We start from the raw sequence: 20,660 nt of genomic DNA, 5'->3' as shown, positions 1-20,660 counted from the left end.
TAGATGTCAAGTGACAGAGAGCTGCATGCTTTTGCCTCTATATAAAGGGAGTTGTGCAGGGAAACAGTGGCTATTCTCCCTTAGCTGTGATATGCGGCTTCTAATTAGACATGTTTTCGGCAGCCATCTCCTCTTTTTTTATAGCCAGTGCCAAACCCACATCAGCCTCGATCACGTGCCCCATGGAATAATTAGGGAGTCTGCGTTCTGCAAATGACAGCCTACAAGGGCTGTGGCTTGCTGTTGTTTAGGAGTGCAATGGGTTACCCAAGTTAAAATGTTATGAGACCCAGAAACACATACTCCCCCTCTCTCTCTTCATCTCCCAATACTTCATTTTGTTTTATGCTTTAGGACTTGGTATAAAGAGTACACAAGCAACACCCCCTCACTCTCTAGCCTCTCTCTGCCTGACTCTTCTGTCTGTCTGTTCTGTATGGTGTGATAGTCATACCCCCCCCCGCCCCACACACACACACACACGCACACTCACCACAGTACACATTCTTGTTATGCCATTGTGCATGTCCGCCGCCATCAGGACTCATTTGAAAATGAAAGTTCACTGACCCAGAAAAGTCAAATTTGTACCCTGTTATTCCATGGACAATTCAAACAAAATGATGAACAAAATTGAAACAAAATTATGATTGCATTTATGGCTAGTGCTAATCTCAGTGGCTACCTGGAATATTAGTACCCTCTCTGTTGTTCTATCAATAAGCAGTGTATCTATCAGTGATTGTTTTAACAGTGCTGTTCTTGTCAACATAAATATATGGAGGAAGCTGACCAACTCCAACTCTGTGCCTCTCTGCAGGTCTGGCTCAGTGCAATGAAGAATGATATCAAGGCCGGAACCTTCTTCTGGCCTGGAGCGGATGTGTCCATTCAAGGGAAATATCCCACCTATTACCAGGAGTATGACGGGTCAGTACACACTGCGGTTGGAGAGACTGGGATTTAGTGTGGACCAGAAGTATATCTGGACCAGAGATAAGTCAGTCTCTGTTTTAAACCTGAGATAAGATTCTGATTTTGTGTCAATCCCAGCACAACCTCACCACCTAGCCAGAACTTTATTATACGGTGCGGCTGGTCTGATTGGAAGACAGCATCCACATGCTTGCGTCTATTTTGCCCTTTTTTTCTCTCCTCAGGAAAATCGCACACGAGAAGCGAGTGGCCACCATTTTAGACTGGTTAAGAATGCCTGAGGGAGAAAGGTATGTTGGAGCTATTTATATCAAGCTTTCTTACATTTTTGACAAAAAGTCATCATGTTAAGCTTTGCTGTGTTTCCCGCCTGCTCCATAACCTAAATGTCTGACTCCAGTGTTTTTAATGAGTGACAGGATGTCAGTCGATCACCTATTTAACTTTTGCCCAGTAATGGAACCCAGACTGATCCAGAGAATGCCGTAATACACTCCATATTGTTTAGCCTTTTTATGTCTCCATAGCTTAAGTTAATCAGTTTGTTGCATTCTGAAGTCTCATTGCAGGTCATGAGGCTATGCTGAACAGGGATATTGCCTATTCATCCTGTAGCCTTGTATGTTCTGATTAGAAAACAGAAACGATTGCGTGTTCGCTCCTTAGCTTGCTTATGGTGACATGCTGTACTATGGCGCTGAACTAACCCTGCCTAACTGTTCCTCCAGGCCAGACTTCTACACTCTTTATTTGGAGGAGCCAGACCATTCTGGGCATATGTATGGACCACAGAGCAGTCAGGTGAGACCTTAAACCACACAGTAAAACATAGATGGAACGTTTAACTAACCTGTTATGTAGTATTCAACTGAAGATACAGCGTGATACAGGCCATATTTCTTAAGAGTCTGTCTGTTTCTCTGTATACCCCCCCCCCTGTCTCTCTCTCTCTCTCTCTCTCTCTCTCTCTCTCTCAGGTCATTGAAGCTTTAATTAAGGTGGACCGCACTGTTGGGCTGTTGATGGAAGGACTGAAGATGAGAAACCTTCATAAATGTGTGAATGTGGTCGTCCTGTCCGACCATGGTGAGCACAGTTTCAAATGTTCCACTACATCAGTCAGTCTACAGGGGTAACAAACCTGCACCCTGATTGCAACGCCAAAGAGCCAGGCTGGTTGATATGGCAGTCAGTCGACTGCTTGAATCTGTAGCTCTCCACATGCCATGTCCTGGCTGATGCCTCTCTGTGTTGAGTGTGTGGAGAGGTGAAGGCCAAGTGTCTCTGGCTTGTGCTGTTTGTCAGTATCTTAATCTGAGAGCACAGCAGTCAATTCCCCATCACAATGATGGCCTTTCAATTGAACAATTGATGGAGAGAGAATTAAAGATGAGAGAAGGGGGCTTGGGGGGGGATGAGTAAAAGAGAAATAATTAAACACATGAGTGATAAGAGAGCGGAGAGGAAGGAACGAGAAGCACACATGCTGCACGTGGTCGGCCCTGATGAGGAAGAGAGCAGGAGACCGTGACAGTGAGTTTGTATGAAAGACAGAGTCACTCGCTCATTAACAAAGTAGTTTCCCTTCCTTCACTCTGGGAGGGCGGGCGGGCGGGCGGGGCGGGGCGGGGCGGGGCGAGGGTGTAGTGAAGGAACCGTCTGAAAACCTCAGCTCTGTGCACATCTGCCGAGCACCGCTGCCACATCTGTAATTATCCACGCGGAGGTTGGGGCGGCATGAGATGTGTAGAGATCTGTTCGTGAGCCTCATGGTGAGCGTGAGATGGCATGGCACGGCACGGGTTCTAATCAACACGCCGGCCTTCTGATCTCACCAGACAGCCGTGCTGGTCGCACCGCGACACACACGTGAAGGGAACCGTGGGGGGGCGGCACTCCTCTAACTCGCTGAATCTTCACGGTCACGCCGAGCTTTGATGTGCCGGGTGTAAATCTCGGAAGCGATGTTAGTTTGCGTCTTTCTTTTGATATTTGCGGACGCTGGTCTGTGGCCACAGGAAGAGTCACAGGCTTTCAGCCCAAGAGTGAGCTTCAGAGGTGGGGGAGGGGTGGGTGAAGCCACATCAGCGCCTGGGAGAATCTGAGAGAGTGATGGGCTGTGCTTATCAGGGCAATTGTTTAACTGGCATTGATATGAATAAAACATGATTTGCTTATAGCTTTACCCAGCGTATTTGAATGCTGAATGTTGTCAAACTAGAGAACACAATAACTTTGTTAAAATGGGAATGAGCTGTAAAGAGCTGTGTATCATGAAATATTAATGGTTTGTTTATGCTGAAGTTAATGTTTTTAATTTTAAGTAGCACAACATGCTATTACAGTACATGAAATAATATCAGATAATGGATGCTTAATGTAAACAGAGAAACCAGTTCTTATCCCATACGTGTGGATTTGAGAAGGCATTGGAGATTTATCTCTACAGTATCTTATTTATTCCAACCACTATTATGAGTGAAGTCAAGTTGAGATACCCTGACCTATTTCAAATCCTGCAACCCCAGCAGAAAGGAAGTCTATGTTCAAAGGAGCAACAATAGTTGGTCTTATTTGCTTATCTTATGTTTTATTAATGCCTCATAAATGATTCTTGGGAAAGGTTGGGTAAGGTGTGTGTGTGTGTGTGTGTGTGTGTGTGTGTGTGTGTGTATGTGTGTGTGTGTGTGTGTGTGTGTGTGTGTGTGTGTGTGTGTGTGTTTACGCAGTCAGAGTACAAGAGATTCATGTGAACAAGTAGAGATATGTATGACTGATAGGACTGTGCGGTTATGTGTGTGTGTGCTTGTGTGTCAGAGGACAAGTATGGTAGGGTAGTACACACTTATCATGCATGTCTCTCTGTAGACAGACAAGTCTGTATGATTAAGAGATGCCTGTGAAAATGCATCCTGCTGTCAGGGGGACTCCACCATCTCCTTAGCTCTACATCAACAAGATGAGGGGTGTTCCTTTGGGTTGACAGTGTCAAGTGGCTCCCATGAAAACCTCCGCTGAGAACACATTCAGAAGACATAACTCCGTCACCACTTCCACTGCTTGAACGATGACAGCAGAACTGAACGAGAGAGTTTTCTTAAGAGACCTGCTGAGATGTGTCTGTGTTCTTTTCTTCCAACGACAGGCATGGAGGAAGCCAGCTGCAGTAAGGCCGTCTACCTGAACTCGTACCCGGTCAACACCGGCGACTTCAGCCTCATCATGGGCCCGGCGGCCAGGATCCGGCCAAAGAGACTTCCAGACGAGTTCTTTAGCTGTGAGTCAATGCAGCCATCAGTCGTGAGACTTCTGATAGCGAGTGACCTTTGACCTTTGCTTTCACATCATTGCCTCCTTTTTGTGCTAAATGAATGGATGACCATCATGCATCACCAACGGTGCGGCTCCCTGTCTGTCATTCATTAACCTTAGGCTTTCTTTTCTCTTTTTTTTTGTTGGTGGCTTTGTTTTCTTCTGCAGTTGACTATGAAGGTGTAATTGCGAATCTTTCGGTAAGAGGAAGAATATTTTTTATTTCACTACATTTCCCATGTTGGTGTGTTGAATTTTTGAATACTGGTGGGCTTATCTGTTCTTTTCCTGTTCAACCCCCCCCCCCCCCTGTCCCCCCACTGTCCGCATCTGAAGTGCAGGACTCCAGACCAGCCCATGCGGCCGTACCTGAAAGAGCACCTGCCAAAGAGGTTCCACTTTGCCAACAACATCCGCATTGAGCGGGCCCACCTCTACATGAAAGAAACCCACTGGGCGGCCTTGTAAGTGTCCCTCTGTCTTCCTTCTCTTCCTCTCTTCCTCTCTGCCCCTCCCATCTCTTCCTCTTTCCTCCCCCTAACCCCCTCCCCTCCTCCCCCTGTCTTCAGTGCTTTGTCTCTCCTCCTTTGTGGGGAGCGGTCATGATGGCTCCCTGTCGTACCATTGTCATGACATCATGAGATGATGTCATCCGACTCCCCGTTTGCCAGCCTTTGTGGAAAATAAAGTGTGACCCAAACAACAAGAAGGAGAACACCGACAGCAAGAGTGTCCGTTTTTATCCCGCATGCGTTCCTTCCGCAGAGGGAATAAAGGGGTTGTCATAGCCAAAGGGGACCGTTTGGCAGGAAGAGCACTATGATTAAACATAGCCTGGCCTAGCCAGTTTTCCTGGAGCTGACCGAATGGGACGGCCAGACCTGATGTCTCAGTCCTCACCTGACCTCTGTGAGGGGACAGCACAGTTGGGAGGCATCTCGGCTCGCCCCTTAGAGAGCTGCCAGCTCTGATGAGCTGTCTGGCCACCCATATATCGTCTGGCCACCCGTATATCGTCTGGCCACCCGTATATCGTCTGGCCACCCATATATCGTCTGGCCACCCGTATATCGTCTGGTCACCCATATATCGTCTGGCCACCCGTATATCGTCTGGCCACCCGTATATCGTCTGGCCACCCATATATCGCCTGGCCACCCGTATATCGTCTGGCCACCCGTATATCGTCTGGCCACCCGTATATCGTCTGGCCACCCGTATATCGTCTGACCACCCGTATATCGTCTGGCCACCCTTATATCGTCTGGCCACCCATATATCGCCTGGCTCTGGCACCCCTCTGGCCCGGCCAGTTCTGCTACAGACCCCCCTGGTCCGGCAGATTCAGCTGCTGGGAGAGATTGAAATACAAACCAGTCACTCAACCTGGGGAGCAACCACTTGCTTGTGCTTTATAGGGACTATTTTATTTGTGTCTTATATTCGGATATGCATTGGGAAGTACACTGTGCAGTGCTTTTGGTTGGCGAGGCATTATGTCCGTGTTTTGCCCTGTTGATTTTTAATGTATTGTGTGTTGCTGTGCTTTGTTGTGGTGTGTCGCTAGTGATATCCTTTTCACACAGACAGTGTAAACACCACATAAAGGTAAAATGGAAAAACCAGTGAATTGTAGGAAAGCATAGACTTCAGAAATTCTCTGCGTAGAGGTAATGTGCAAAAGACCAAAAGCTCAATGAATTATTGCAGGTTTGTCACATCTATACAGTCTGCACAACCTAAACGTACCCACAGCTAACCAGATTGGAACTGACATGTGATGTGTGTTGAGTGAGCCAATTGGCCTTATGTATGTGTATGTGTATGTGTATGTGTGTATGTATGTTGTATACTGTGCTGTGTTGTACGGTGCTATGTGATGCTGAATTCTGTTCTGGGTGCTGTGCTTTGCTGTGATGTGTTGTGTAAAGTGGTCTTTTACTGTGCTGGGTGCTGTGCTGTGCTGTGATGTGATGTGTTGTGCTGTGCTGTGCTGTGCTGTGCTGTGCTGTGCTGTGATGTGTTACTGTGCTGTGCTGTGCTGTGCTGTGCTGTGCTGTGCTGTGCTGAGTGCTGTGCTGTGCTGTGCTGTGCTGTGATGTGTTACTGTGCTGTGCTGTGCTGTGCTGTGCTGGGTGCTGTGCTGGGTGCTGTGCTGTGCTGTGCTGTGCTGTGATGTGTTACTGTGCTGTGCTGTGCTGTGCTGTGATGTGTTACTGTGCTGTGCTGTGCTGTGCTGTGCTGTGCTGTGCTGTGCTGTGATGTGTTGCTGTGATGTGTTACTGTGCTGTGCTGTGCTGTGATGTGTTACTGTGCTGTGCTGTGCTGTGCTGTGATGTGTTACTGTGCTGTGCTGTGCTGTGATGTGTTACTGTGCTGTGCTGTGCTGTGCTGTGCTGTGATGTGTTACTGTGCTGGGTCCAGTTATGTAATCCCTCACTAATGTGTCCACCGTCTGTCTTATTTCCTCTCAGAGGCCCGTGGGACAGAAAGTATTGCTCTGGTGGATTCCACGGCTCAGACAACGTCTTCCAAAGCATGCAGGTGTGTCTGTGGGCGTGGGAGTGGGGAATGGTGGGGGAGGATTGGGAGTGGGGAATGGTGGGGGGGGGGGATGAGGAAAGACTGTCACAAGCATTCCAGTGTCAAATTAGTTGCCTTCTCAAGGACATTCTAACATCTGGTACTGCTGTTAAGTCTCTTAGCGATTCAGTTTCAACACACTGTACACACTTTTATCGCTTGTACACTGAGTAACAATTTTGACAATACTGTGTCTGTTGTTGCTTTACACTTTAGGTTTGGTTAGATTTATTGGAATACATTTCTTTGGTACTTAGTAATCGAATCCAGTACCGGTAATCATATGACGAAGAATACGTTTTGAAGGCTGGACGTAATTACCCAACTCCATGGGAAGACCCAAGAATGGTTGTTCGTCGAGGGATACGCACAGGCTTTATTCCCATGAACTTGAAAGGCTCAGCCTGGCAGAAAAACAGAGCATTACTGCCTAGAACTGAATCAGCTCCCTGGGGCTCAAAGCACAGAATAATAACAGTCTGCAGAACAATGTGTGTGTGTGTGTGTGTGTGTGTGTGTGTGTGTGTGTGTGTGTGTGTGTGTGTGTGTGTGTGTGTGTGTGTGTGTGTGTGTGTGTGTGTGTGTGTGTGTGTGTGTGTGTGTGTGTGTGTGTGAGAATGGAAGAAGGATCGTTCCAGTGTTTTTATGAGCTCAGGTGAAAGCTCTATGACTGTGTTTGGGTGTATCTCTGTCCATGGCTGCATGTTGATGTTTTTGTCCCTGGGGACTTTGGGCACCACTGTACAAAATACCCAACGATTCATCACCAGGGACTACCATTACCTTTTCTTTTTCCATACTTCACTAGACTTGCCCAGCTTTTCCTGGAGTCTCCGTGTCTCACTCAGACTCCTTTATGTAGACTTCCCTCTGTGGCTCTCCCCGGAATGTTTCTTTCGCATAATTGCCTAGTTCTACGAGTTGCAGTACATCTTCCTCAAAATAAACAGGTGAATGAATTAAATGACTGTCTGGGATAAAATTACCCTTTTGAGCACGCAAGCTGCTGCGAAATATAGTAATCACATCGCAGACAAAACGGTGAGCTGCTTGTTGTTTACACTACACCTAGTTTGGGGTGTTTCTCCGAGATATTTTCGAGGAGCTTTTAAAAATGTTCTGACGGAAGTCATTTAAGGTCAAGTTCTAAGGAGGCTCACTGGCTTTTCTGCTGTTGACATTAAAATATTTATTAGCGGGCTAATTTGGTGCGTTTTACAACACAGTATTTGCTTTGTGAGCCACAAGATATTACCGTGTTTAAAAAGTAAAGGCCTCTATGGTTGGTGTGTTTCAGTGAAATTGGGTGTAACAGCAGCTAAATGTCTCTTTCTTGCGCAGACCTAAGTGTGCTTATGTAGGCAGTTCATAGTAGGGGTGGTGGCGCCTTTTGTTTTTGCCATCTACATCTGTCTGTAGTTACATTACAAGGCCTGTAAATGCAATATTTATCACATTTCCGCTTTCTGAAGGATTTAAAGGGACTGCTTCTTGAAATAACCAGCACAGTTGCTTCCCATTAAGAGAAATGGGAGGTTTTTGTTTTTTCTTCACTCTTTCACTAATGAGTTTGCAATATGCGTTGTAAAACATCCACTTCTGAAGACGGGGTTCTATGAATAGGGCTTGTGATGTTTCCAGGAAAAATGATAACAGTGGAGAACAGTGGAGAATCTTTCCTTGCCAGGCTCATTCAGTGGACATCCTGAGGCGTACACCAGGGACATTTCCTGAGAGCTTCTGGTTAATCATAGCTGCAGACTGGTTTTCTATGAATGGGCCAGCCTCCACCATTTAAGCACTGATACAAATGTTTGCCTTGCCTCAACTCAAAGTTGTTTCTGTTGTGTCGTTTGTCAAAGCTGTAGCTAAATGAAGGTCATGGCCATGGGCCGTGTACTGTACACCCGTATAACAGCCGACCTAGCCGTGACCTAAGTCAGATCCACATCAAGTCGAGGGATGGATTGAGTTGACGGCTAGGTCAACGGCTGCAATCTTGGTGTAATCGCTACACTGTGAGCCATTTTGGACTGAACACATGTGTTTGTATGTTTGGTCAGAACATTGTGCCTTTGTGTATAGTCATCTAAATATTAGCACAGGGAAGTGGACAGGGAAGTGGAATTATTAAATACAGGGAAATGTATTCTGTTCAATTTGTCTAGGGAGGATGAAGCACTCATAAACATAACCTCATAAAGGCTGTATTTGACTTTAAGCCTTGCCACAGTTCAAACAGCCATCAGAGTCAACCCTGTGGGTGAATCCCACTCAGTATGGGGTGGGTCTGGTCCATTTGAAGTCAGTTGCATTTGTATAAATCAAATGATGGTTGTTTATTTCATTATTTGTTTGTTTGCTTGTATTGCAGGCTATATTTATAGGTCATGGCCCTGGACTGAAGCATAAGACCACTGTCCCCCCTTTTGAAAACATTGAAGTGTACAACCTAATGTGTGGTGAGTGTCGTCCCTTTACCACAAAGATTTATGTCACAAAAGTAGACTTTGCTGATGTAGTGAGCTAGTTATAAGCAGATAGTTTTGTGGACCCTGAGGCTTTCTGTTTTAAAAAATGTTTAAAAAATATATATTATATTTGTATTAAGATATATATAAATAGAAACAGAATTGAAAGTAAAATGTGGAACTTGATCCATTTCTCATCACTGTAATGAAACCAGACTTAAGGCAGAAATACACCTCTAGAAACCAGGTGCAGAGGCTTCAGTAGGTTCCTATGGAACACAATGGAAGACCTACCAACAGCTGTGTGCTGCTGACTGCATTTGTAGGCAACTAGTCATTACCATAAGGTCTAAATAGCCTGGTTCTTTGCCACTCCCATATAAATTAATTGTTGGATGATTAGCTAAAGAAAGCATTCCTGCCTTTCATATTAATAAACGCTACTGTATCTTTTGTTTGGACAAGTGAGAACCTGGATCTCCAGGACTCATTTCAGTTTTCAAAGTCAACTGATTAAATCTGTGAAAGGCAATGAGTTGGAATGAAGACTGAGCTCTGGTGTATTTATTTAGTCAAAACTTGTTGTTGTTATTCATTTGGGTAGCTCTGATCGAACACTTGTTCTCATAGAATAAAAATACTCAAATATGGACCTCGTAGTTTCATGATGATGGGTTGTTGTCACAGACTTGATGGACATAAAGCCTGCTCCCAACAATGGGACCCACGGAAGCCTGAATCATCTTTTGAAGAGGCCTCGGCACGTCCCAGCCTACCCCGCAGAGATGTCCTCTGCCTCGTCCTGCACCGCAACCACCTCCATTCCCGCCGATGACCTGGGATGCACCTGTCCTTCTCTCACTGAAGCACAGGTATGCTAGGACATCAGGGACATGACTCAGGGACATGACATTACTCAGGGACATGACAGACATGCCTGGGGTCAGAATCCAGAGATCTATCTTATAGACTGAGTCACATACAGTAGAAAGTGAAGTGATCGACATAACTAAAGTAATGATATAGAGCAGAGGGGTGGGCTACTGTAGGAATGGAGGGATCTAGCGCTGTTGACATTTACCATAAACAACTCTAACATGAAGATTACACTAGTCTTGAGACAACAAACATTTGAATGTACCTATCGCCATGTTTAGATGCTAAATCCAAGCATCATACATATCAAACATACAGTAAATATTACTACAAGGTCTATATGTAGATCATTCTTCAATGTTCCAGTGTGGGTCTTTTGCCATGAACATCTCAGGGGAATTTATTGCACAATATTATTATATTATATATTATTATAAGGATTTGAGCTTGACTTGATTAAGGGGTAGGCACTCTGTTTCTGTCTGTGTGGGGGCTATTCACAGTCTGTTGTCTGTGACATTTTGTGTCTAGGTTGTGGTGCACCTACTTTGACTGTGAGAAATGTTTTCATTGAAAACACAATTTTTTTGATTTGGTGAAGTTAAAAAGTGTGATCCATAAAGCTAGATTGAATTATTTTCTAGTATGCTCTTTATAGCCAGATTCTTTTTTTTGTATGTATACACAGCTCAGCCTTCGAAACAGGGCTGTAAAATCCTGGTACTGTGGGTCACTGTTTGCGTTGTGAGGGGCTTATTGGCGGATGGGGATATGCTCGCTCACTCGCCCCCTCCATCTTTTTCCCATCTCAATTCAAACTGGAAACCCCCAAGCCACAGCCTCACCGCTCAAACCTCTGGGCTATTTAAAAAAAATCTGCTCGGCAGTTGTACTTGTACAGTTTTGTAGTAGTTTAGTTCCAGATAATTACAGAGCGGTTATGTTAATGTTTAAGTTATAGGTGATATGAGGTGTGTATGAGGACAGATCCATATTCACGTATTCCATATTTAGTAACGCATGCATGGCATTGACAAGAGCCTCCCTCTAGGTCTTATCTCCTGGTCTATAATGAATGGGGTCATCAGTTAGCAACTGAATCACATCTGCACTTAAACACAAACAAGGGGAAACGCTGACTATACCAGCTGAGACCGACTTGCCTCAAGTTTATCATTTTTAAAGTCTAATCCAGCGGAGGTTGCATATTTGTAGTTCCCACTTGACTACACACTGCTGTACTTTAAGCACTTGAGCCAGCTCTTCACGTCAATGTTTCTTTGAAAAATGCGTTTCCTCAAAACGGCTTGTGGAACGATCCCACTTCTGACACTATTGTGTATTGTGATACAGGTCCTTCATCAAAATGAAGAGGTAAAATGCCAATATTAAAAAAACTCACTATTACAGCTTGAGCAGACATTAAGTAGATGAGTTGGTGGGGTTCCCAATTGGCGAATAAATCACACCATCACTCTACTAAATATAATGAATTGTTATTATTATCACATATTACCTATTGTTGACCATACAGCATGTATTTTTAAAAGAGTATAGTGCTAGTACACTGCTTTACTTTCTGGGATCTCCATGTTGGTGAGACCAGTCAGGGGCCTTGTGCTGCACCATATGTTCATGTTGACCTTGACATGTGCATACATACTGTAACTGCCCCAAGGTGTACATGAGAAAGAACATGGAAGCGAACACATGGTCATATGGTAGCATAAATGACTGCACTGGATCCCAGCAGTGTGAGGAAAGGACATGACTCATTTGTTGGTTTCTTCAGAATGGCCTGTGCAGCACTGGTGTTGGAGAAGTTCTTTTGTGTTTTTTCACAGGGCCAGCAGTACTCTTGCATAACAGCACGCTCAGATTACCAGTGTCGTGCCCAGTGAACTCACGCCCTAACAGGCTTGGGTGGGGGTGTGGATGTTTCCTGCGCTGAGTGTAGAAGCAGAAGGAAGAAGAAACATCTGTTTGTCATGCCCAGTCCTGTTTCTATTAGGTAAACTGGTGAAAGCTATAAACCTGATCTGAGCAAAAGTCTCTAATGCCTTTTCCAACCTCTATTGTAGGTGCAGGATCTCAACACAGAACTCATGCAGCATTCAGGTACGGGGCACTCTTTTTTTGCTTTTGGCAGGGAGAAAAGAGAGGTGTCTATCAAACCTGTCTATCAAATAACTGGTTATGTTTCTTCATTCAACAAACGTAGATCCAACAGTCAAGCCAGTTCATCTGCCGTACGGGATTCCCAGAGTTCTACAGGAGAATGTGGACTACTGTGTGCTCCTCCACTCCGACTACATCACTGGGTTCAGCAAGGACATTCGCATGCCTCTGTGGGTCGCTTACACACTGAATACAGGGGTGAGTGTGTGGGGGGCGCACGTGTGCGCTCATCAGAATTCTGTGTGTATTAAAACTACATGGAGTGATCAAAGGATGTAGTCCGTTAAATTCCCCTCTTCCTCCTTTGCAAATGAATCTGAACGCATTTGTGGCTCACAGATATAAATCTGATTGGAATAGTGGTACAGTAGGTAGAGAAGTCGTTTAGTAATCAGAAGGTTGCTAGTTCGACTCCCTGTCGAAGCGTCCTTGAGCAAGACACTGAGCCCTTAATTGCTCCTGATGGGCAGTGTGCCATCAGTGTAAATGTAAAATGTGTATACATCCTTGTAAGTCGCTTTGGATAAAAGCGTCTGCTAAATGTAAATGTAATTGGAATAGGCTGCTCTTCCCTTCTAATTTCCATTGTCTTTCCGCCTTCTTGCTCCCCTTTCTGCTTCCCTCCTCTTGTTCTCTCTCTCTCTCTCTCTCTCTCTCCCTTCCTCCTACCTTTCTTTTTCTGCCTCTTCCTCCCTCCTCCTTTAAGTTATCTCCCTCTCTCCTCTCCTTAGCTCTCTCTCTCTCTCCATCTCCATCTCTCTCTCTCTCTCTCTCTCTCTCTCTCTCTCTCTCTCTCTCTCTCTCTCTGTGGTATGGGGTTAGGAGATAAGAGCGGGAGCTGAGTTAAGGCTTGTGCTGGGTCGTATATCTTCCCTTAGCTCTCTCTCTCTCCATCTCCATCTCTCTCTCTCTCTCTCTCTCTCTCTCTCTCTCTCTCTCTCTCTCTGTGGTATGGGGTTAGGAGATAAGAGCGGGAGCTGAGTTAAGGCTTGTGCTGGGTCGTATATCTTCCCCTCGCGCTGGCTCTCACTGCTGGTGTTTTTGCTTCTCAGTTTGTGGTGGAGCCTCAACATAAATTGGAGCACAAACGCACCCCAAGAACATTTTTCTTCTCCTCTCACTCACTTGTTTCCCTCCCCTCTGTCAACTCTCAGTCCTCTCTCTTCTTTCTTCTTGTACAGTATCTTTTGCACTTTTCTATTTTTGCTCTCCCTGTCTTGTATTATCTGTCCATCTCTGCCTCGGCCCTCTGCTTATTCTCTTTGATTCTCTCGTTTAAAGGTGCTGAGTCTGAATTATTTACAAAGGTTTTATTTGCTGAGGCCATTACACAAAAAAAATCCTTTAATCAGTCTCCTATTCCCTTAGCATTTGGCTGTGTGACTGTGAGTTCGGTCCTGATCAGGGCCCTTATTCACAAAGCATTTTATCCGACCACTAAGTAGGCCTACTACTTAAGTCAGACTTAAAGTTCCTAACTCAAGTTTTTCACCTAAATCATATTCACAAAGCTGGTGAGACCAACCAAAAACGTTGTCTTAGCTTAGGAGTTCTTCCTTTTAGTAAAAGACGTCAAGTCTCATGCATGGAATGATATAAACTGCCATTTTCCGTTCTACTTTTAGCGCTTTAGGGGCTTTTTTACTCTTCGAGAATTCCTCTTAGTCAAAAAAAAAAAGTAGGTGTCCCAAAGTTAGGACTGTCACTATCATTATCGTGAGGAGTTTCTCCTAAATCGGTAAGTTAGGAGCTACGTTTGGCCTTTGCTTGGTGGCTATGGGCCCTGACTTGGATCCACACTACTTCATGGACAGATCTGCTGTCGAGGACAATGCTCTGTCTCTCAGTCTGGTCCAATAGTGTGACCCTCCTAAAAGCTAACTCTGTAACTCTGGGATTTCATGGGTGGAAGTTGGTGGGGTGGAAGTGGAAGTGTGTGTGTGTGTGTGTGTGTGTGTGTGTGTGTGTGTGTGTGTGTGTGTGTGTGTGTGTGTGTGTGTGTGTGTGTGTGTGTGTGTGTGCGCGCATCTCTCTCCACTCCTTTGAACTTCAAAGACAGATGTGTATGCCCTCTGAATGAGGTGTTCGTGCATGTGTGTGTTTGTGTGTGTGTGTGTGTGTGTGTGTGTGTGTGTGTGTGTGCATCTCTCATGTGTGTTTGTGTATGGTTAGGTTCAAAACCCTCTCCTCGCCCCTTTCCCACAGGACACTTTTGGAGACGCGAGCCAAGATTGTGTGCGTGCCGACGTGCGAGTGTCCCCCAGCATGAGCCAGAGCTGCGCCTCCTACAGAGGCGACCCCAACATGACCTTTGGCCTCCTGCACCCCCCCAGTATGTCCTGCTCCCGACACGGCTCCTTCTCCTTCCACCACACCCATAAACACAGGAAACGCCCCACCGCACCCCAGACACCAGCACATCTCTGTCACTTTATTAAGTCCCTGGTATTGGCTGCTTTGTATTGTCTAAGAGATGGTGTGGTCACAGCAATGAGTATTTGGCTTTTTGGTAAAAGTTCAAGTATCTTGTCTATGTTGTCTTGTGTTGTCTATTAAGTGGGGTGGGGATCTCACAGACAAAAAGGTACATCTTGCACAACAAGAGGACGGTATAATGCAGTATTATACAATTCAGCAGTTTTTGCAATTAAGCGGCAGGGTGTGCATTATTGAATACATGCTGTTAGCTTTGCAACCTTGCCAGTTCTCCACCATCTCCTCTAATCACTGCATGCAACCTGTACAAGTAGTGTTGATTGTTGTCATTGGACCCAGACCTGAGAAGCGCTTGGTCATTTTCTCGGTGGGCGGTCAGCACAACTAAAACAGGCCCTTTTGTTTTTGTTTTTCCATTTCCTCACAGATCTGAGTTCAAAAGACAATGAGTGGGACTCACTACTCACCAGCAACATGGCCCCCATGTTCCCCGTGTTCTTAGGTAAGACACCAGACACACCTTTAGCAATGAAGTTCTGTTCGTAATACATAAAATATGATATAGCAGAGCATAATCAGTGAGTGGAATCACACAGTATAGACTCACCATAATCATACAGTGGGATCACAGAAGAGATAGGAATATTTTTTTTTTTTTTTAAGATTTATTTTTGGGTTTTTTGTGCCTTTAATTGATAGTGCAGTGAAGAGTGGGACAGGAAATGAGAGGGAGAAGAGCTGGGGAGTGGACAGGAGAAATGACATCGGGCCGGATTCGAACCCGTGTCCTCCATGGGCGTCAAGCCCGAATGTGGTCGGGGCTACTGCTTGCGCCACAGTGCCCCCCGAGATAGGAATATTTGTTAAAGGTGATAGGTGATGAGTTCAGAGTTGGGAGAGGTCAAATCTTTTCATAAGACACAATCTCTTTCTACATAGTTGCATGTACAAGCCACACAACACGTGACCTAATAAGTCACACATTCAGTGCAGTCACAAATTACTTGGATAGTCACTAATATTTGCTGACATATTTACTGGGTGTGATAACAGACATAAACCACGCAGTTAATCCAGACGGTAGCATGTATTCCATTAGCCTACGGAGGGAATTCCCCACTGATTCCAAGGCTTCGCTGCTAAACCACGCTGTTACTCAGCGCTTTTGTAGGCTACAGCTGGAACCTGTATACTATAATGCTTCCAAGGACAACAACTTGACCCATGCTTAAAATGTATAATTTGAGCACACGCGCTTCCTTACTTAGCTGTCACCTATTGTTTATGTTACGATGCAGAACGTGCCACAGTATTGTTTTGTGGCGAACGGCACGGGCCAACTGTCGCCATGGTTGCTATCTTTTCTTCTTCTTGTTTTTTTTCCTATCTTCTTTTCTTCTACAGTATTCTACAGTGTACTGTGTATTCTGCTATGTATCCTCATACGACCCACCATATTTGGCAAGCCACTTCACAACCAAAACAATGCGTGGCCTACTCGTTGTTTGCTCTGGAGGGTTGTGGGTTCTTTTACAGTAGAGTCTCTCCGGGGTCAGCTCCTGACCCCCGAGATGCTAATGTGCAGTGTTTGCGCTGGTCTGAACCTCACACAAGGGCTTTGATTCCTGTTGCAGCCCCCCCGACCTTTCTTGTTGCCACTCATTGCTGCTCGCTTCACACAAGGGAGGTACAAAAAGGGCAGCTGTATCAACATTCCAGCGTTAGTGTTTCCAGCCATGAGCTCCCTGTTCCTCGTGCAGCCGTGAAATGTCAGGTCTAGGAGACGATGGTTTTCTCTGACATAAATGCTGTTGAAATGCTGCATCAGGGTGATCAAGGTGATTTGTTTATTGTTTATAGTCAATACTTACAGTATTCTAACTTGTCGCGGTCAAGACCACAGAATTGAGATCTGAATCTCAGACAGATGGGGGACTTTCTCAACAGGCTACTGAGTGTGTGGGAGCATTGTTTTGTAGTTGTTGAAGTTTAAAAATGCAGGGTTTTGATATGAACGTTTACTCAAAAGGAAGTGAAACAGGAAATCAAGCTTCCTTCACATTGATAGCACCAGCTTCTGCTCTTAACAAACGTTGTGCAGTGGCATGTCTTGCTCTGTCATGTATGTAGAAATGTCATTTCAATCCAACTTCCCTGGATTTGGTCTTGGACAGAGGCAGCGTATCAATTCAATTTCAATTCAATTCAGTTTTATTTATATAGCGCCAGAACAATAAAAATTGTCTCAAGGCGCTTTACAGAGCCCAGAGCCTGGACCCCCTTAGAGCAAGCACAATGGCAACAGGGGCAAGGAAAAACTCTCTGTTAATCAGGAAGGAACCTTAAGCAGAACCACGGCATATAAGGGGGGGGGGGACCTATCTGCTTAAGGTCGGCGGGGAGGAGATAGGAAGGGGGGATGGGGGAGGGTTGTGTGGCAGAAGGGGAAGGGAAACAAAACAAGTGTTGTACACAGCATGCATTTGGTGTACATAATATACAGTATATATATATATATATATACAAACATCATATGATATATGCATGATGCATACAAAACAGCTTAGTTGGTATACAGTGTGCTCATTGGGTTACTGTTACTGCATATCTACTTTGCTTGTGGTGGACTATCTAAAGTGTAAAAGTTTTAGTGTCAGTGGAGCGCTGTAATCTCTTATAAAGATGAATTCACCAGTCATGCAGTGTGATGGGAAGTGAAGTGAAGGGAATTCCTTGACAAGACTGACTCTGCCCTCCAGTGGTAAATAATGGTAGCACAACATCAGGAGTTAGATGACAAAACATTTGCCAGATCTTTGCTTTTTGTCCATAACGATTTACCATTGCATAAACATAAGCTATTTTTAGTGTACATTGTTAGTGTATGAACCTACATTGATGATTCACTGTATTTTAAATGGCTTTGTCTGTCTGTTACAGGGTAGTGATGTGCTGTTTTGGAGTGTTGCTATGACACTCACACAAATGTTTTGACTGTGTTTTGGTAGATGTTTGGGAGCATTTCCACAAAATCGTGGTCATGAAATACTCAAAACAGATGAATGGAGTCAATGTCATCAGTGGCCCTATCTTTGACGTAAACTTCGACGGCAACTATGATGATCAGACGAAGCAGGCACTGTAAGTTTTCCATTTTGCAAATTGCTTGCAGGCATAGGGCTCACCTAGTCTGTGTTATACTAAGCATACCTGTTTGCATTTGTTTAATCCCTACAAATTAATCACAAATAATTCTCTCCGTCCGCTTCAGGAATGACGCTCCAGTGCCCACTCATTTCTTCGTGATCCTGACAGGCTGTAAAAACTCCTCCCTCTCCCCCCACGAATGTGAAGGGCCGCTGGACGCGGTGGCTTTCATCCTACCTCACAGGCCGGACAGGCAGGAGATGTGCTCGGTAAGTGGGGATCACTTCCTCGATCCCATATCAACTGTAGGTCTGTGGCTCAGCTGGCCTAGTATGATGCTAAAGGTCATGGGTCACAGGATCAGGGCGAAAAGGCAGAAGTTGCTGTCCGTGAAGTAAATGCCTTGCAGTGCACAGTAGCAGCATCAATTGCTCTTAGCTTGACTGTTCTCTCCCTTGTACGTCGCTTTGGACAAAAGCGTCTGCTAAATGACTAAATGTAAATGTAATCAATACATATTTATATTGTCCTGTAGCTCAGGCTGACATACAAAGCGATTCACGTAGAATTCCGTAGAGTTACTTGGGAAATCTCAAATTCAAATGTTTTAATAAAGACTGGAACTGTCCACTGGTCCACTACATACTGAAACATCACTGGAACACTACTATTAATCCTGGTGAAAAAACAGCAAAAACAAAAGTTTAAACCTTTCTTTCTCTTTTCCAGTCGTGCTTCTGTATGGCTCTGTGAGCATAGCTGATCTGAAGAGATAAGAGTGTAGTTACATGGGAATGTGCTTTTGTAATGTTTGTACCAGTTGGACAAAAAAACAACAACACTGGTGTCATGGCTAAATTGCGTGACTGTAATTTCTGTCATCATGTATATGTCATCAGGAACATGTTCATTATACGACATGATTTGGTCTTAATTTGTGTCACCAGTTCTCAGTGAGTCTGGGTTTCTCAATCAAAAGTTTGATCTATCATAAAGCCATTTTCCATATGTAGTAAGTGAGTAAAAGGATTTAAGATATGGGGCATTCTGGTGGCACTTCTGACTCTCCTATTGAGGAAAAAGAAACGTTGCTATTTTAGTGTTCAACCACTAGGGGACAGGATGGATTTATCATCACTGTAAGACTGCTTCTGCCTGAACGTATTGATCTGTGTCTACAGAGACATCCACTGATTAATAACAAATATGGCACAAACCTCTCGGTATGGGAAGTATACAAACCAGAGGAGGGTTGATGAGCTGTCCGGCTTTAGCATGCAGCTGTCAGGCTACACTCCTCTGAAAATGAACAGAAGCATGTAGAATGTAATAATATTCAGCGTTTCATTAGCTTTTATTAGCTAGAGGAAGAATTGCTTTGCTGTTTAAACTTTGAACACGGATAGAAATCACCTCCCCTCTCTTTGTCAGTCACAAGCACACATCTGGGGTACAGTGGCTTTGGGGTAAAGCGTCAAACAAACACACATCTGGGGTACAGTGGCTTTGGGTTAAAGCGTCAACAAAAAAAAATCAATTTCCTTTCTGCATTGTGGAAGAACTGAGCTAATCTCTCATCTGTCCTCTGGTTTCAGAGCAAAAATGACTTCCATTGGGTGGAAGAATGGGCCAAGCTCCATGTGGCGAGAGTCCGAGATGTGGAACTCCTGACGGGGCTGAGCTTTTACCACGACCAGCTAGAAATAGACAAGACCTTACAGCTCAAGACTTCCCTGAAGACGTTCTAGAAAACCCATCGCTGTGGACCGAGACACTCACTCTTCAGTCATTTTTTTCATAGTCAGGATTTTTTTTTTAAAGGCTTTATTGTACATTTGACATATCACAAGGAAACAGCGGTGAACCAAAATGGAGGTTTACCTGCCAGTGCGGCCAAAGAGTAGTACACACTGTCTCATGTCCCGTAGTGAGCGAGTTGAGATGTACAAATGCTGGAATGAAAAAAAGGGCTCAAATTAACTCATTCTGGGCGCAGCTCTCTTTCTGTTTGTGAAACAGCGAGTGATTTTTAATAGCAGCATCCCTCCAAGAAACCACAGCCACTTTTGGGCAGAATTTTTGACAGAATTTTTTTTTTTAGTAAGGAATCTTGGCAGCATTTTTAACTTGATGTCAGTAATTTGTGTGTGAGGCCAGTCGGGAGCTGTGGATAGCCACAGCAAGTATAAAAAAAATAAAAAAATAAATAAGTGAATAACAAGACAATAACAGGAAGCCAGCACACATATACACACACACCATTCTGGGGCTGCTATTTGCCCAATGTTGTGAGAAGGCCTTTGTGTTTCAATTTGTTTGTTTATTTTGTCTGTTTGTTTTTGTTGTGTATATTTATGATTTGTTTGTTGAATGGTCAATGGAGAGGTCTATTTTGTTTATTTTGATGTTTTTATATTTGTTATTTTCTTGTAATTGTGAACTTTTGTCAAAGTATAAGTAAACTATTTGATAATGGTTACCGCCTCCACAAATGTGCTTGTGTAATGTTTGTACCAGTTTGACAAAAAAAAAAAACACTGGTGTCATGGCTAAATTGCGTGACTGTAATTTATGTCATCATATTTATGTCATCAGGACCATGTTCAGTAGTAGAGTTCATTTTACGGCATGATTTGGTCTTAATTTTGTGTAACCAGTTCTCAGTGAGTCTGGGTTTCTCAATCAAAAGTTTGATCTATCATAAAGCCATTTTCCATATGT

General features: G+C 44.4%; 1 protein-coding gene across 1 annotated transcript in view; it reads left to right on the top strand.

Annotated features, from left to right (window-relative positions):
• enpp1 (ectonucleotide pyrophosphatase/phosphodiesterase 1) overlaps positions 1-20,427 on the top strand; it is a 37,999-nt gene extending 17,572 nt beyond the window's left edge. Inside the window, exons 9-25 of the mRNA XM_031581484.2 lie at positions 821-930; positions 1,161-1,226; positions 1,665-1,737; positions 1,914-2,022; positions 4,082-4,213; positions 4,417-4,448; positions 4,585-4,712; positions 6,723-6,792; positions 9,206-9,293; positions 9,990-10,174; positions 12,260-12,296; positions 12,400-12,554; positions 14,562-14,688; positions 15,220-15,294; positions 17,801-17,933; positions 18,064-18,208; positions 19,535-20,427. Of these exons, the coding sequence (XP_031437344.1) occupies positions 821-930; positions 1,161-1,226; positions 1,665-1,737; positions 1,914-2,022; positions 4,082-4,213; positions 4,417-4,448; positions 4,585-4,712; positions 6,723-6,792; positions 9,206-9,293; positions 9,990-10,174; positions 12,260-12,296; positions 12,400-12,554; positions 14,562-14,688; positions 15,220-15,294; positions 17,801-17,933; positions 18,064-18,208; positions 19,535-19,687 (1,818 nt within the window). The 3' untranslated portion in view covers positions 19,688-20,427. The remainder of the gene's footprint in view (positions 1-820; positions 931-1,160; positions 1,227-1,664; positions 1,738-1,913; positions 2,023-4,081; positions 4,214-4,416; positions 4,449-4,584; positions 4,713-6,722; positions 6,793-9,205; positions 9,294-9,989; positions 10,175-12,259; positions 12,297-12,399; positions 12,555-14,561; positions 14,689-15,219; positions 15,295-17,800; positions 17,934-18,063; positions 18,209-19,534) is intronic.
• Positions 20,428-20,660: the final 233 nt, after the last annotated feature.

Source organism: Clupea harengus, chromosome 15 (assembly GCF_900700415.2).
Source record: "Clupea harengus chromosome 15, Ch_v2.0.2, whole genome shotgun sequence".
NCBI classification, from domain to species: Eukaryota; Metazoa; Chordata; class Actinopteri; order Clupeiformes; family Clupeidae; genus Clupea; species Clupea harengus.
Note: the sequence above shows the minus strand (reverse complement) of the source record. Positions and strands in the feature narration are given on the sequence as shown.